The sequence below is a fragment of the Furipterus horrens genome, unplaced genomic scaffold (genome assembly GCF_987537825.1).
Source record: "Furipterus horrens unplaced genomic scaffold, mFurHor1.1.pri manual_scaffold_4, whole genome shotgun sequence".
In the NCBI taxonomy this organism is placed as follows: Eukaryota; Metazoa; Chordata; class Mammalia; order Chiroptera; family Furipteridae; genus Furipterus; species Furipterus horrens.
The window spans coordinates 69,681,791-69,700,073 of NW_028327174.1; the positions used below are offsets into that span (position 1 = coordinate 69,681,791).

Sequence of the window (18,283 nt, forward strand, 5' to 3'; positions counted from 1 at the left end):
CCTGTGAAATAGTTGCAATTAAAATCATCTTCATTTTACAAGAAAGAAAAATGAGGGGCATAAATGGTAAGTAATGTGCCCCATTAAGTAGCAGAATTGAATTTTGAACTAGGCTGCCTGGCTTCAGAGCCCACATTCTAAATCTCTGCTCTGTGCTGCACCCATTATACCATGTACTCATCATAGCATATAAACGTACACTATGCTGCAATTTCCTTCATGTGTGTCTACAATATATATACTTTTTACTTGTTTGTATCCCCCATTGGTTTTTAAGCTCCAGGAGAGTTTAATGGGACTATATCTTTATTGCTCAAGGTTTATGTATCCAGTGCTCAGATTTGGCCTGTATTAGGTAATGAATGAGTATTTCAAGAATACAAGAAAATATATCATACATGAAATTTTAACTGAGAGGAATCTTTACTTTCAACCTGCATTCTCTTAACAGCAATTCTTTGTTATGTAACAAGCATTAGTCACTTTGGCTTGTCACTGAATGATGGGGATGAAATCAGTTAGTGTGTTTTCTTTGTTTATGCTTAATCATGTCCATTAAAGCAAAGATCATGAATTTTGAAAGTAAGAAGATGCAAAATGATGGAAATTAAAGTAGAGCTAATTAAAAAAAAAAACTTTTAATTTGTGAGAAACTGACAAATGTCCCTTGTGCATATGGGATAAGTCCTTTGGCATAGTGTTTTTTTTTTTTTTTTCTTCAGGAAAAAATGGGATTAGGCAACACACAAAAAGTACTTCTCCTTTGCAATTGACACTAATCAGTAAGTCTTGAGGGAACATGCAGAAATGAAAAACAAACAAACAAATTTTTGAGTGTGTGGCAGGCGAATCACCAAACAGTGCGTGCATATTGTGGTATCATGGCCTAATGCTAATTCAGGAGAATGGTAGGAGTTTGAGAACTTAAACGCTAAACTTGGAAATACAAGTGGTACTGATGAAAATTCTGTTATAGACCAAAACATGAAACTGAAACTAGTCTTTTCTGATGGGAATATGCCCAAGGAGAAGGTTCATCATCAGGAGAAAAGTGTGGTTAGATTTAAAGTGTTGTAGGACTGGTTCACTTTGGATGTTGGTGGCAATGTATCTAGGGATAGCAAAGCTTAAACTCCTCTTTCAGATGAACTTAAAAACAGCCATTCAGAACCTAACCTGTTTTTGAGGAAAAAAGACTTCAGAATATGCACTTGAAAAAAAGAGGAAAAAAGTTGGTTGTTCTCATGCTATAAATACCAATAATGGCTGACTTCTCTGAATTTTATCTTATTAATACTGCTATTTCAAATGCAGTTTATATTTTGACTAGCCACATATGGTAACTGTTAGAACAAGGAGTGTAATTTTTTTTATATTTAAGCATAAATGTATCTGTAGAAAGTACCTTGGGAAAGCAACAGTCATGCAGATAATGAAAATGCCACTTATATTTATTTATTTTTAACCTGCTGTACCTTTAAAATTTATTTAGCATCCCTGAATGATATGGGTATGTCCCATGATTTTCTTTCTTTTACTCATTCTTAGGTGCTATGTTGTCTTATGTTAAAAAATAAAATTTTAATTCAGAAATCAAAGTGCCTAATGTAACATTAAACCAATACTTCATCTTTGTTCAAACAGAAGATTCCTCCTCTACCAAGGTAAGGCCTTTGATGCCTTTGATTTCCCCAAGAAGGGGATGACCAGCAAAGATTCCAAGTAACGATAATGCTGATTTATCATGTTTTATGCTTAGACCTAAGTGCTTTACATGAACCATCTCAATTAATCTTTACAATAGCCTGCGAGGAAGGTATCATTAATATCTCCATATGTCAATGAAGAAGTGGAAACTGGGAGTGAACACATTTTTCAAGGTCCCAAAGCTCACAAGTGTTAGACCTGGGTTTGTAGCCCAGAGAATGTGGACCTCAAAGCTCCACATTTTAACTATTCTGCCCGCTGCCCTCTGCCAAAGAGACCTGGGAAGCAGTGCTGGGAAGATAACTTGGATGGTCACGGAGATGCTATGAGGGTACAGCTTGGAAGACAGTGTGGAGGGTGAAATTGAAAGGGTGAAGCGAGCCAGGGAACAGAAGTTCAAAAGCCTGGGGATTTGAGAGCAAGATGGATTTGTGGGGAAGGACCAGGGCAAAGAGTTTGGAATGTGTCTGTGAATTTGGAGAGAGTACATCTGAGAAATATTTATCAGGGGTTAGGGAGGTGATTTAAAGTAGCAGCAGAGCACTTCCCATGGCTAAGAGTGAAACTGGAAATCATGACCAGAACTGCAGAATTTAACGCCTTTTCTTGGAAGAGTATTGGTAATGGTTACACATCTGTTTGGTTTGTAATACAAAGCAAAACCAGTTATAAGCTCTCTTCAGCATGACTTGTCATCACAAGGCACACTATTAATTTACTTTGCGATTAACTTTTGAATATCAGCCATGTGCTTGGTACTATCTGAGGCACTGGAAAGGCAGCAATTGAAGTAAAAAATGACCTGCCTTGGAGTCGAAATTCAGTTGGGTTGGTATTTCAGTTTAGATGTTAACCTCTCAGAGAGGCTTTTCCTGGTAACTCAATCCAAACTATCTTCATGCCAGCCCCAGTACACTTTACATACCCTATGTGTTATTGCTATCAAAACCCCAATCCCAACCTCATATTATCTTAATTTTTTTTTTTTTTTCTGGATATGATTTGGCTCCCTACCTTACCCAGTTCCCCTCCACTCCCGAAGCTGGAATGTGAGCTCCATCACAGCAGGATCCATGTCAATTTCCTCCTCTGTTGGTACAGAGAAGGGACTCAGGAAACTTAGTAAATGAATGAGTGAATGAAATGTACTACATGTACAAGGAAAATAAGAACGATCAGTTACTCCCATGAAAAAGCCTTATGGATTTTTTCCTTCTGTGAGACCAGCACTTCTAATATTAATGTATAGATAGCACATTAAGTTTTTGAGCAGAAAAGCTCACACTCAACCAGGGACCAGTGTTGCTTTATAAGGAAAGCACCACCTCCTCTGATCACGCATGGGGCTTGGCAGCAGGTCTATTTTCTGCCCAGGTAGGAAGATGATGCTCTTGAGTTGCTGGGCGTAATACTTCCTTCCTTGGTATTCAGCTTCTTGTTTTCCAAGGTTTTATATCCTTTTTCAGGCTTAAGGTTGAAGTCTGGGACATTGGGTTTCTGATCTTAGCAGGTACTCTCTTAATAGTCTCAATATATTTGCATAAATGGATTGGAAATTCAAAATGAATTGACAATTTTGGATGTGAACAGCTTGAAGGCAGGGATTGGTTGGTGAAGAAATATTGTGGAGGAAAGACGTGACTTTAGGGTGTCTGGCTTAGGGAAAGGGAAAGTATCAAGAGAAAGCAGGGCGATTGACAGATATCTGAGGTCATGTTTCAAATGTATCTTCTCTGCTTCTGTCGCTCTCAGAATATGAAGTGTGAGGTCAATAATGTGGCAGAAAACATCTGAATTGGAGGACACCAGACTCTTATATGGGAGCCAGGGCTTGGATGAGCTCACAGCTAGGGCAATGAATCTTTATTCCGCGTGACAAATTATGACAGTCTGTGAGCTTGGAATGTGGCTGTCGCAGAGAAGAGGCCTGAGCGTGCACTTGTTGTTTTGTTTTTTGTTTTCCTAGTGGTTACTTCATAATGTGGAATACATTAGTTTATATTTCCAGTTTCCAAAGCTATACATCAGAATACTGCCACTGATGTTGGAGACTGGATTCCTGTTGTATGTACTCTGAGGCCTCGTTTGCTGATTCTTTGGACCTTTCCAGTGGTTTCAATGTCCCTCTTAGCATGGTGTTGTCATGCTAGGGGACATTTTTTCATGGCAACTGATTTTGCCCAGTGTGCAAAAGAGGAAGCTGCAAGACTTTTTCTGCAGGGTTAAGCCAGATTAAAGGGAAGGGGGCTATTCCAGAAGGGACAGTACAATACATTGAGGGTCTTTCAAGTAACAGTCTACTACAAAGATGGTTAGGCATTTTCCTCGAGAGCTCTAAGAGAGCTGTCTGGGCATGTGGGTGGTGACAAATGACAGTGGAGTGGGTGTAAACACTCAAAGAAAACCAGTAATGGGGGAAAAAAAACACAGTTGGTAATCCTGGGGACTTTGATTTTCAAAAGTCAGAGGATGATAAAAAATTAAAACAAAACAAAACAAAACAAAAAACCCTACAATAACACAAAGAAAGGCTAATCTAAGAAGTAGATGGAAAGAAAATGGATATTCTGTTACAAAATATCTTTATCAACATCTGATAATTGTCAGCAGTATCAAAAAAGTTAAAATAAAAAGAAAGAGCAGAAAGAAGTCCCCACAAAATTGTGTGATCTTAGTTATTGAGAGCTGTTTCAAAAGAGTGCAAATTATAGGGCATTGAAAGAAGCAAGCAGAGAAAGTCAGATTTTTATGTTAATTTATGTAATTACATTCACTAGCATTATATGAATATTTGCTATCTGCCTACAGTTTTTAGGGCTGTACTAATTAATTGAAAGAAGACTACGATGCATAATTTTATCCAGAATTTTCTTTGAATTCCCAAGTAAATTAGATTTTGAAATATTGGAGTTATCTCACCTCTGTTTTCAAGGCACGTTAAAGAGTTATAGTTGCACATTTTAATGGATATAGCCTCATGACAAATGTATTTTGCAAAAATTAGAATAATTTATTTCATTGTGAATAAATCATATCTTTAAAGTTAAGGAAAAGAATATTTCAGTTATTTAAGACATTTTTAAAAAGTTTCTTTTTTATTTATTTTTAATTTATATTTTATTGATTATGCCATTATAGTTGTCCAACTTTTTCTCCTTTCCCCCCCTCCACCCAGCACCCCCACTCCCTCAGGCAATCCCCACACCATTGTTCATGTCCATGGGCCATGCTATAGGTTCTTTGGCTGCTCTGTTTCCTGTGCTGTACTTTACATCCTCATGGCTATTCTGTAACTACCTATTTGTACAAAGTAATTGCCCTGATATTTCCAGTATCCACCTGGCACCGTATGTAGTCATTATAATATTATTGATTATATTCTCTGTGTTGTACATTACAGTTCTTTGATTATTTTCTAACTATTAATTTGTACTTTTTAATTCCTTTACCTTTTTCACCCAGTCCCTCAACTACTCCTCAATTGCTTTATCTGAATCTGACTCCATTTGCTGAAGAGTCCTTGTCTTGTTACCCAGGCCTGATTTCCATACCCTCAGAGCTCTGGAAACCAATATGACACCAGCTGCCTGCTTACATCACCACTGCCTGACATTTTTGGCACCTCTCTCCAACTGTGCTTCACCATAACTGCTTATGCTGCTAGTCAGGCTTTTGCTGTCTGATGACTACCCTCTAAGCGTATTTTCCTCTTCATTCCAACCCCCAGACTCTGCATCTGGCCCATGTCTGGAGTCTTCAGTTTGTGTGATTTGAGCCAATACAAATCCCAGTGTGTGGCCATCTTTGCTTACTCTCGTGGACCTGACTACTCTCGGCTCTTGGAGAACTCCAGCATACAGAAGTGCCTCTATCTTGCAACAGGCTTAGTTTCAAAGAACTATTCCTAAATCCACATGTTCCTGCAGAAAAATGACACCAGATATGCTACTGCTGTTGCCATCTGCTGGTGGCAGGCAGGATTGACACAATGTTGTGCTCCTAGTTTGGACATATTTAAGGAAGGTTTCCAGTTAAAATCTTAAGTAGAAGACAGTCTGCTTATGTACTTGTAATTTGTTCTAATTCTCAGACCTGTGTTCTTCATTATGCTTCAGCCACACTGACTTTTCTGCTTGTTTCATTTTCACCTTAGGGTCTTTGCATTTGCTGTCCCCTCTTAGAACACTCTTCTACAGATCTTCAAACAGCTGGCTTCTACCATTATTCACATCTCAAGTGAAATGTTATTACCTTACAAAGGCCTTTTTTGGCAATGCTATACTCACCCTACCCCACCTGTCAATCACTGTCCTACTCTATTAATTCTTTTTATTACTTGTTATTTATTTATTTATTACTTGTTAATTGACCTCTTCCTCCTACACACACCCACATATGAATATAAGTGGCATAAGAGAATGGGACAAGGAGCTTGAAGTACAGAAGAATGCTTATACTGGACAAAAGAGATGTTCAATAAACACTTGTTTAAGTAAATACATATAGTACCTCTACCTGTTGAACTTAGGACAGCAAATACTGTGAATATTCGTTGAAGTCATAAATAAAATCAGCTGTATTGTAAGACTGATGACTTTTTCTTCTCATTATGAAATATTTAAGGCATACAGAAAAGATTTAATAATATTATAAATAATACTGATGTACCATCACCTGTTTTAAAAATTAATATTGAAGACACATTTGAAATCCCTTGTGTGTGATATTATGATTTATAAGAAATGTATAGATGACCAAATATATATTTCTCATATACATTTCTTTCATGGTACTTGGCTCACAGTTTTCAATACCTTTCTAATTATCTAAGCGATCACAACAATAAAGTTGTCTTTTGTTATGTTAATGAAATGGCTTTTTGAAGTCACCTATAGATGGGGTTGGTTGCCAGGGGAACCAACCCTTTGATTAAGGGGGTTGGAACTTTCAGTCCCATCCCTTGACCTCCTGGGAATAGAGAGGGGCTGGAAATTATCAATGGCCAGTGCTTTAATCAATTATGCCTATTCAATGAAGTCTCCATAAAACCCCCGAAAACAAGGTTCAGATGGCTTCTAGGTGGGTAATCACCTGGAGATTTGGGAGACTGGTATGCCTGGGGAGGGCATGGAAGCTCTGTGCCTCCCCATCCCTTTGCCCTGTGCGTCTCCTCCAGCAGGCAATTCCTGAGTTATATTCTTTTATAATAAACTGGTGATCTAGTAACTTCAATCTTTCTCTGAGTCCTGTGAGACACTGTAGCAAATTAATCAAACCTGAGAGGAAGTCATGGGAACCTCTGATTTATAGCCAGTCTGTCAGAAGTACAGGTAATAACCTGGGTTTATGACTGGCATCTGATGTTGCAGGGCGTGTGTTGGGGAGGATGTCTTGTAGGGTTAAGCCCTTAACCTGTGGAATCTGAATATGCCTTTGGGTAGATGGGTAGATAGTGTCAAAATTGAACTGAATTCTCAGACACCCAGGAATTACTTGTTAGTGATGTGGGAAACTCCCCTCTGGCTTCCAAGTTCAAACCGGGCCCAGGAACCTCAAAGGTCATCTCTCAAACCTTTTTCCTCCCTTCTTTCCTGAAGCAATCATGATTCTGGATTTGGTGTTTACCATTAGAATCTGTGTGTGATTGTATGTTCACTATACCACTACCATCTCTCTTGGTATGTGTGTGCATGTGTGTGTATTTATTTGCATCATATGCTATTCTTTTGTTTGTTTTTAAGTAGTATATGGAAAAGGTCATTTTACATCTTAATTGTTCCCTCAACATTATGTTTTCCTGATTATCCTTGTTGTTACATGTAGTATTAGAATCTGGCAATGAGATCATTCATGTCAATTGTTGTGTAGTATTTACTTATAGATCTACCTCAGTTTCCTTGCTCATTATTTTCATGAATGGCATTTAGTTTTCCATTTCTACTCTTAGAGACGATACTACAGTAAACATCCTTGTGACATTTTTTCCTTGGCATCCTAGGGAGTTATCCAGGGTTTGTTTATATTGGGAAGTGTAACTTCTGGGTCAGAGACTATAAACATTATGTCATTGTGATTAAGAGTAAGGCCCAGAGCCAGGCTGCCTGGGTTTGAATCTACTTGCTACCTTTCTCAGGAAGCAGTGAGCACCAGCTATTTTTAGCTCTTCTCATGGGCATGCAGGTCCTACCTCCACCCGTGGCATGAAGCAGTCAGCTTGGCTTAAGTCTTTTTGGCTGTGGTGCATTTTGCTAGAACCAATTCCCAGCTGCCACTGCCTGCTCTTGGAGCCTGGACCTACCAGGCCTGGGGCTTCACATGCAATCACTGCTTGGCATTTTTGTGCCATTCCTGGTCCATGGAGAGCTTTATTTTCAAGAGCTGCAGATATTTTTTAGTTTTGCCTTTTAATATTTTATGTACCATCACTATGTGTTCGGAGCAGATGGAGTACTTCAAAACATGAACTTATTGTCATCCTAACCTTTTAAAATAAGCACAAATCTTAGAATCATCTGATTATAGATTTTTGGAGCTAGAAGGGAATTTTGAGATAATGAGGGACAATAACCTTGTTTTATAGGTGAGAAAATTGCAGTCTCGAGAAATTAAGTGATTTACCAATGTCATATCTCTAGTTAATGGTGGAGGCAAGACCAGAACTGAAACCTGTGGGTTCCCTCAACAGTCCTTTGCCACTGTATTCACCATCATGGTTTTCTCCATGTTTGCATGCAACATTTTATTCTTAACAGAGATCAAAAAATAAATTAGACTTTAAGAATTTATAAAAATGATATCTCATTTTTAAACTGATAGAACATTTTTCTTTTGAAAAATATTGAGGTAGAAGTAAGAGTACAGTAGTCATTGCATTGAACAAAATATATTTTCATTAGAAGGCACTATGTTTTCTGACTCTGTAGATTCCTGCAGCATTTGGTTTCCTTGACTTTTTGAAACTTATAAGAATGGGCCCATCAATAACAGTGCTGATACCTTCCGCCTCCTACTGCATTGGGTCTGAAAATGAACTGTGATGAATGGGCATGGCCAGTGTGTACAGTGGGAGCCTATATTTCTGCTGGCATGTAGAAATGGCACGTAGTTTAATTTAGGGAAAAAAATTACTGAGAAAGAGCAAGCATTCCTTTTAATTAGGATTTATTGACTTTTAGGATGTGACTTTAGAATCTGGTATGTTTGTTAAAGCCTTTGGAATTGTTTTATTCTATTTCTAGATCTTTTAGCTGTGCCTAAGCATCCGTATGCTGCTATGGAGAACTGGGGACTAAGTATTTTTGTGGAACAGAGAATACTGCTGGATCCCAGGGTTTCATCTATTTCTTATTTGCTGGATGTCACCATGGTCATTGTTCATGAGATATGTCACCAGGTATGAGAAACAGGATCAGGTGTAAGTATCACTGCACACTATTGAGAATGTAGAATGATTTCAAATACTGAGATTAAGAGCTAAGTTATTATTATCTTCCCAATTAAGCTTTAATTACACAGAAAGCACTGTGTAGTTCTTTCTGGAAGATGTCACCTTCCTCAGGTGGCAGCATAAACAAAAGCAAGCACACTGGTCCTGCTGAATAAGCACCTGTCATCCAGGTTAGAGGAAGAGTGAGGTGGCCCTGCCTCCCAGCAGCCTCTTTGGAGACACTATCCAGTTGCTACTCCTTGTGACCCTTGCTTTATTTCCTTGTGATTATTGGTGTGTACACATGGTAAGTGCAGCGATGGCAATGATTTATTGCATTGCTGCAAGACGCAGCTGAGTTTTGTGTACGTGTCAAAATTTGCCTTTGCTGAAATCAATTTGTTACTCCCGTTTTCCCATCACAGAGGCATGTAGGAAGTCTTTCACTAACTCAGCCATAGACTCTTTGTTCTCAAATGATTGATAATTTTTTGTCTTGGCATGTGTAGGAATTCATATGTAAATTAGTCAACTTCGTAGTGAAGCTAAGATAAAATTAATTTCATTTTGATTTTATGCACTTTCTTACAATGAGTGGAAGGAATTACAGAGGTTTTGTAATGCTTATCTGGATCTTGATTCTAGTGAGAGAGAAAAAAACTGAAAATAAACACTCATGCTATTTAATGGAAAGGAACAACTGTCCTGGTTACCAATAACTATGGATAGTTTTTAAGTGAAAACACAAGAAATCTCATACTTAGCACTTCAATTTGTTATAAACCCAAAACCCTTTTTTAAAAGCTAACCAAACTTCAAAAAGAGTGATGTGAAAAATGCTGTCAGATAAAGAAGCTGAACTGCTAAATGCTAATACATGAATACTGACTTAATGATGAATTGTTCCAGGCCATACGACCATTTACCTAAATGTCAGCCTTTTGCAGTGAACCTGTAAGATGTTTGTACCTGTCATGCTGGCCAGGTTGGACATGTGTTCCTTGCCTCAGAGACTTGACAGGATCCATTGCAGAGACACCCAGGGCTCCTCTACTGTGCTAATGAGAAGGTTTTCCAGTGGAAAGTATAATTTTTTGGAGGCAAAAGCAGTTTTGTTTTTGGACATTCCTAGAAACAGGTTATATGTACAGTTCTGTTGAAATAAGAGTACATTAGTGATGTTATAATTGTTCCTATAATTGATTTCATTGTTGTTTATTCTAAGTTACTTTCTTGTTATAGCTTGGTAGTTAGTGCTATGCTACTACTTACTAGGAGGGAATGAACCATACCCAGAGCAAAGCATATAACAATTTTCACTATCATTACCAAATTATTTTGTACCATCTATTTGTTGTCACAATTATTTTTCTTTTGTATTAGAAGATTGTTATGTTTACTAAAGGAATAATGTATGTCACGTGCTCAGCACAGAATTTGCTATGTAGTAAGTGCTTAATTAATCACAGGAAGTAGTCGTTATCTTCAAATGAGAGTCACAGCAAAACATTCCAGAAATGCGTAAATGTGAGCATTCTGCCCACCGGAGAGCAGTGGGACAAAAGATGCGCAGGCACAGTCTTGTTTAAGTGAATCTGTTCTCTCAGTTCCAGGTTGCACTGATCAAGAACTAATGTCAGTCAGGGCAAGTGGCATTATGGAACAAAGTTGCTTCCCTCATCACAACCTCGCAGATTGCCTTTGTCATCTAGGTCTCATCTTCACCCCCAATCTACTTCCCTTAGTGAGGTTGCTCCCCAACTCTCTCTGGCAAACCCCAAACCTGGCCACTCTCACGTACAAATTTAAGAGTCTGTCATCTCAGTCATATCACTTAGTAGCTGCAAGTTTCTTCACTGTCCTGTGTCTCAGTGTCCTGTGTAAACTGGGGCTAATAATAGTATCTACAATTTAGGATTATTGAGAAGACTAAAGAAGTTTTTCAAATACCAACACTTAGAATACTGGTAGTCACATAGTACTTGCTCAATAAAACTGTTGTTACTGTAATGTGCCTCCACTGCTGCTGAAGCAAATCCCCCATGGCTTCATCCTTTCTGAGTGTTCCCTTTCCTTCAGCCTTCCAGGTGGCTTCTGTGGCTTCTTTTTCATTTCTTGTGTATCTCAGGGCATAGATGAAAGTAGAGAAAATACTCTTGCGCCCATCCCCTTTTGCTGTTTCCAAAGCACTATCTTTTTTATTCAGAAATGTCCAGCCCCTCTGAAGTTCATGTTCTCACCATTTCCCCCCACTTTCTTTCTTACTCTTGTACCTATTATTCCTCACATTAACACAGATCATATGCCTCTTCTGCTTAGAACCCCTTCTGTGGCATACTGTCACAATTCTTAAGACGGGCTTTTAATTTAAAGTAGAAACCTTTATTTTGATAATGAATAAAAAATATTTTTGATATCATTTATTTTGTGGTCATCAACATGTTCAGAGTTATCTCTCATTTGTGTTTCAGTTAGAGATCCTCTTGAGTGATACTTTATTTTTAATACTGAAATATTCAGTCACCAGGCTCTTTACTATAGCTCCTAAAGCTGTATATGATTTGATATTTGTCCACCATTTCCTTCTGTTTCTTAAATAACTCATTCCCACTTAGAATGCTCACATTAAGGGTTGTTTAAATCTATATGGAATCCTATTGCCAGAGGCTTTTCATAGCTGGCTCCTTCTTATCGTTAAAGTCTGAGCTGAAATATCACTTGCTTTGAGAGGAGGTTTGTGCTTTTATAATCTAAGACAATCCCTCCCCTATTCTATCACACTTTATTAGGATTTGAAATCGTGTGTTCATTTGCTTATTTATTTTTTATTTTCTGTCTCACCTCTTCCCCTGCCTCCACAATAAAGCGTCAGCTGCATGAGGAGAGACATTATCTGACTTTTCATCATTGAATCTCAGGTCTTTAAGATAGATATTGGCGTATAATTTATTTATTTATTTTCTGAAAAAGGAATTCTTTTAACCTTTTTCTGAACATAATGATTTCAGAGTGACGCATCATGGTCTAATCAAAGCATCAACTAAGAATTACATTACCTTTCATTGAAAGGATCTTAGATATTTCTTTGGCCCAACCCCTCATTGTCATAAAATCATTGAGTCAGGGATCAAGCATCTGAAAAGCCCTTTGTGCCTTCAGTCAGCTGATGTTTTCTCCGAATTGCCTCTGCCTCTGAAAGGCCATGCTTCAGTACTTCCTGTGATGAGCTGCTCACTACCCCTCCAGGCAGCGTTTCCCACCTTTGGCCTTCTCAGTCTGCTGGAGGCATTTGCAGAAGACATCTACCAACCCTAGTTTTCATCCATGAGTCTTGATTTGTTCCTTGTAGGACCACAAGCTGCAAGTCTTTTTTTCTACTGCATTCTAGGTCTTGAAATATTTGAAGACAGCTGTGATCAGTATTTTTCTCTGAAGTCCTTTCTTCTGTAGGTTAAATTTTTGTGTGTGTCTGTGTTCTTTGATTATTTTATTTTGTTCTTCTCTGTATTCATTTACATAAAAAACTACTGTTATCCAAGTAGCAGTTGAATAAATCAATGGTCTTACCACAACACATTTTAGGATCTCCAAATCAATTGAAGAGTGAACTCCACTTATGATTTACATAGTTTAATACATTTAATTTTATATAAAATAATTCTGGGATAGATTTGATTTTATCAGATGCCCATTTATTTTGTCAATTCAGTGGTTTGGTGACCTTGTGACTCCTGTGTGGTGGGAAGATGTGTGGCTGAAGGAAGGTTTTGCTCACTACTTTGAATTTGTTGGTACAGACTACCTCTACCCCGGCTGGAACATGGTAAGTGTAATTTTCATTAATTGTTTACAACTCTCAGTGAAAGATTTGTCTGGTGTTACACTGGGATTTTTAAAAAAATCATTAGTGGTAACTTAAAATACCTATTGATGCGTAAAATAATTTAGGTGTCCAATAAAAATGCCCAATAAAATAAGCAGAAGTTTAAATTTGTATTTTGTAATTTTAATTTATACACTAATATAGTATTCCCAAAGAACTATCTTTTAATTATCAGAACTAAATAAAGCTTGATTTGTTATAAGTTGATTTCAAAATGCTACAATCTTCTAAATAGAAATATTTGAAATTCATTGCTGTATTTTATAACAAAGACAAATTACCCTTTACATGGAGAATGTAACAATAATTAACAAGTGTTATTTTAAGTGTATAGGACATTTCAATATATAAAAAAATGAGAACTTAATCTTTTTTCAATGTGATGAAACACATAAATAAACTAAAATTATTTATGCATCATAGTTGTAGATGCAGTTAGGGAGTAAAGGTGGTCATCTTCAGGTTTGACCGCCTGGCCTCCTGCAACAAGGAATGTATTTTCTTGATTCTTATCAATATTTTTATCTTTAAAATTGTGTGTTTCCTATCCCCCTGCATTGATTTTTGAGGAACAGAATGTGGAAAATGCAAGGTTATATACAGTAGTCTTCTTTCATATACTTTTTCAGATATTGCTTTCCCCAGGGAATTCATTTTTATCTGAGTAGGTGATTTCAGCTTCACACGGTATGAGCTCTGCCCACTCTCATGAAAGCAGGCGGTCTCACAGCATTGGCGTAAGGGCCACTTTGTTATAGTAACGCTAACTGATGGCTGATTATGTGAAGATTCTGCAGGTTGTGCACATTACACCCACACTCTAGGCACATACCTGTATGTCTGAAACTTAAGGAGGATTTTTTGTCCCGTAAGCAGTGATGTTCCAGAGCACCCTAGAAAAAAAAGTGGAAGGAAGGTGCAGTTTTCATATATCTTCTAATATATTTTTTAATTTTTATATAAGCTTTCACTTATCAATAGTGACTATGTTATTATTAACAAATCCCAGGATGTATGTTGCTTTGGAACTCAAATTTTAAATTTATTTTAAATGTTACTGTGTAAAAGTTGCAGAAGGTCAAATTTTATCCATGAAATATCATAGGTGATAATATATGGGTTGGGAAAAAGGAGGTTTACAACTGTGAGTAAGCAAAACACAGTTTATTCTTGTATTATTATTTGTAAACCTATGTTTGCCCTCCCCTGTGTATTTATTTTATACCACTCTTTCTAATGTATAAATTAATAATAGTAAGAGATTATCTAATTATCTGTCATGATTACAAGTATTATTTGAAGAATATTTAGGCCCAGGTGAACTATGAAGATGTCTGTAAGACATGATATAACTCCTCTGCCATAAATTGAACCAGGTCCTGCTGAGTAAAACATGTGATCTGACATATTTCATAGAAAATATGTTACAATGCTATATACTATATTGCTATGTTTTAATTATGTTATGCAGTTTTGTCCATATTTTATAAAGGCAACATGGTTCATTTACACAAATGTATGAGATAATTTTACTTAGCCTTATGTATCTAGGTATATATGTACATATGATACAGTTTTAAAATCTCATTTGAACTGCTTTATCATGAGTATCGTTATCAATTAAAATGCCTTTAAAGAGCTTTGAAGAAAAATCACTAGTACTATGCAATATTAATTATTATAAGTATTCTTTCACAAATATAAAATTTGAAACTTAAATGTTTAAGAATATTGAAACATTTCCAAAAATAGCCTTTGATTTTTAGATGACTTTCTGCCAACTTTCTTTAAAATTTAATTTTCATTATGCTGTGGATTATTACTGATTTATAATTTCATTATATTTTAATATTAAAAACATGTCCTTATTACAAATGATATGTTACTCATATAGGTAAGCTTTTTTCCCAGCTCATTCTGCTACCTATGATAAAACCCTTTCTATTCATCACTGTGAAAAAAACCCTTGAATTAAAAAGTAATCAAAAGAATTATACATGGGGTGAAAACTGACAGCTTTTAATGATGAAACCATTATTAGGACAATATAGTCTAAGTCTCAATGTCCTTTTACTGGATTTTCTCTTTGAATATTTTTTTATATTTATTATTTATATCAGTTGAGTTACAGATGTAGGCCTTCTGGAGAACATTTTTGTAAGCAGTATTAAAAAAGCAAATCTGAGACTTTGTTCTTAATAGAACACAGATCATTCACTGGAAGTATAAAGGCATTGGGTGGTAAAATGTAAGATTTTATTTTTTGTTAATTCCATTTTGTAATTAAGAAATGGTAATTAAAGTTGGCATGAGTAAAGTGACACAGAAAGCTCACCCTATCACACTAAGGCATGAAGATTAAACTCCCTCACAGTTCATTAGGCAATAGGGAGGCGAGACAGGCCTTCTTATAATGTCTCTTTTTGTTTAGATTGTAAAGATTATAAGTACTTCTGATCTTTGATCACTTTTGCTTTCTAGTAGCTTTCTTTAATTAGTTTGTAGAGCACCTCAATAGACTCAATTTATAAAACTTATAAGCAGAAACTCTAAATAAATTGCTCCTCCATATATCATTAATATCTCCTTTGCCAACAAAATTTTAACAATAAGTTAGCCATGTAAATAAAAGAAGGTACTAAGAGACATTCAGGCTGTGTCAGTGCTATTTTTCATAATGGCATCAGCAAAAGAGTGAAAGAAATACGGGGAAGGACAAGAGTTATGGCTGTGTCAGCAGTGACTAATGTTACTGTGATATGCACAAAAGCTTACCTAGGGTGCATGACTTGAACTTCACTAGAGCTTGGCTTAAAATAGGAAAACCAGAAGTCAGACTCACGTCAGGAGTAAAGAAATGGCAGAACGCTGACTTCTCTTGCCTTTAATCTCAAAAACAGTGCTTTTATCATTTGTAGACACCGAAGCTCAAGAACTGACATACTATTTCAATTTGCTAGGGGGATTACCATTACAACCTACTTTCAGTGGAATAGCAGTAAAGAAACCCAGAATTGCATAGTGTTTTCAAAGGAAGCTCTTCTACTCATGTAGGTCCATGTACTCATTTAGGCTGTTTAACTATTAGTAAAATCTTAGGTTTTGTATATATCTGTGTGTGTTTTCAGAACCAGTTTCTGATACAGAAATAACCAGTTTTATCTCAGGAACACTACATGAATTAAAAACTGTTATGATAGTTTTGTTTCCCAACAAACAAATTAAGAGTATCATTTTAAAGATATGGGCCTTTACAGGTAGTATGATGTAAGGTGAGAGGAATGGATTGGAAAGAAGAAATTGAGATTTCAGGTAAGGCATTGCACTTCTCTGGCTCATCCTTATCATTTGAAAAATGGGGCAATTGTACAGATTTAGCAAACTCACATAATTTTGGTGAAGATAAAAAACTGGTGGCCTCTTTGAAATGTATGAACACTACACAGATGTGAACAGGCATCATGAACCTAGAAAATGAATGCTGCATTGGAAGGGTGCATTGATTTTATGTATAGATGCCCTAATATTTCCAGCCCCAGCAGCCTATTTTGACACTCTAGACTTATAGCAATTATATATAGATTACAAAATAATTACTATAATCTTTGTAGCTAGACTCAGTCTCACTGAATCAATTCTTATTTATACTGGTGACATAGACTATTCTTTAAGAACACAGGTCTTGTATAATGTTTCATTCATCAAACGTAAGTGTCGAGATCATCAGAAGCAACTTCTTCAGCTCAGGGCTAAGGATACATTTCATAGCAAGTAGTCATTTTGCTTGATGTTATTTTATCAAAGTTATTTTATCCAACATTATTGAATGGGTCAAGTCACAGTATGCTATTAATGGCAGCTATATTAAATCTTACTGTATTTCTTCAAAAAGAAGAAAAGGAGACTCATGAAACATAGTTACTAAACTTTAATAATTCTTATTTTAATATAAAAAACTATTATGATAAAGTTTTAATGCAGGAAAAGGATATATAATAAAATTATACTGTGAAGAGTTCCTTACTTTATGGACCTGGTGCCAATGCAGGCAAAATCATATCCCCTATGCATAATGCATAGCTTTCATTATAATTTATATCCATATTGTAGGTGTGTCCTTTGGTTTCCTGAATATAGTGTTGTAAGGATGTGCTGCTATAATGAGAATTACTAACTATGAGTGTATGTTCTTTTATTAAATCAATTAGGATGTTATGGAGCTTCACACAGCAATAACTTTATATACTAATAAAGTCTGAAAACTGGGAATTCTCCCTAAATTTTTATGAAGATACATACCTGGACATAAAGATACATATTAATGAAGAATCATGCAACTAAACTTGATTATGCTAAATATTCAGGGTATCTCAAAGTGTATTGACCAAAATCTTGATAAATGTTGTCAGTTGTCCCTAGCATGGGCAGGACAAAAATAGTAAAAACGAATTCTGCCATTAGACTCGGTATCATTTTAATAATGCTCCAAAGACAGTTACCGGCAAAATTTAACTTTGCAATATAATTATCTTTACTTCTTAAATTATTTTATTTTCATTCAAAGAGAAGTTGAGAAACTTATTGGTGAAATGAAATAGAAACAGTAGTTTTCCCCTTATGAAGGGGATAGATGTTCCAAACCCCCCCGTGGATGTCTGGAACCATGGAGTGTACCAAACTCTACATAGACTGTTTTAATTTTTTTCTATACGCATATGTCTATGATAAAGTTTAATTTATAAATTAGGCACAGTAAGAGATTAACAACAATACCATTGATACAATAGAACAATTATAAAATATACTGTAATAAAAGTTATGTGAATGTGGTCTCTCTCCCTCTCTTTCTCTCTCTCTCTCTGATAATTGATCTGATAACCAATGTGATAACTGAGAAGGCTACTAAGTGACTAACAGATGAGTAGAGTATACAGTGTAATACACTGGAGAGAGGGTGATTCAAATCCCTGGTGGGACAAAATGGGACATTGTGAGATTCAATCATGCTACTCAGAGAAGCATTCAATTTAAAATTTATGAATCATTTATTTCCAGAACTTTACATTTAGTATTTTTGGATCATAACTGACTGCATGTAACTGAAACCATGGAGAAATGAAACTGTGAATAGGGGGACTGCTGTATAGGGTTTATTGAGTTCAATGTTTTTTTACAGTTTAAATGTAAAGATATACTGCTTAACTGTTACAAATGAAAATAAGCACTCTACTATTCAGAAAACTAGAGAGAGAAAAATCTTGGTTTTA

General features: G+C 36.2%; 1 protein-coding gene across 1 annotated transcript in view; it reads left to right on the forward strand.

Annotated features, from left to right (window-relative positions):
* Positions 1 to 18,283, forward strand: part of TRHDE (thyrotropin releasing hormone degrading enzyme) — a 396,580-nt gene that overhangs the window by 202,418 nt on the left and 175,879 nt on the right. The window contains exons 4-5 of the mRNA XM_090275652.1: positions 8,946 to 9,100; positions 12,843 to 12,956. Coding sequence (XP_090131778.1) covers positions 8,946 to 9,100; positions 12,843 to 12,956 — 269 coding nt within the window. The remainder of the gene's footprint in view (positions 1 to 8,945; positions 9,101 to 12,842; positions 12,957 to 18,283) is intronic.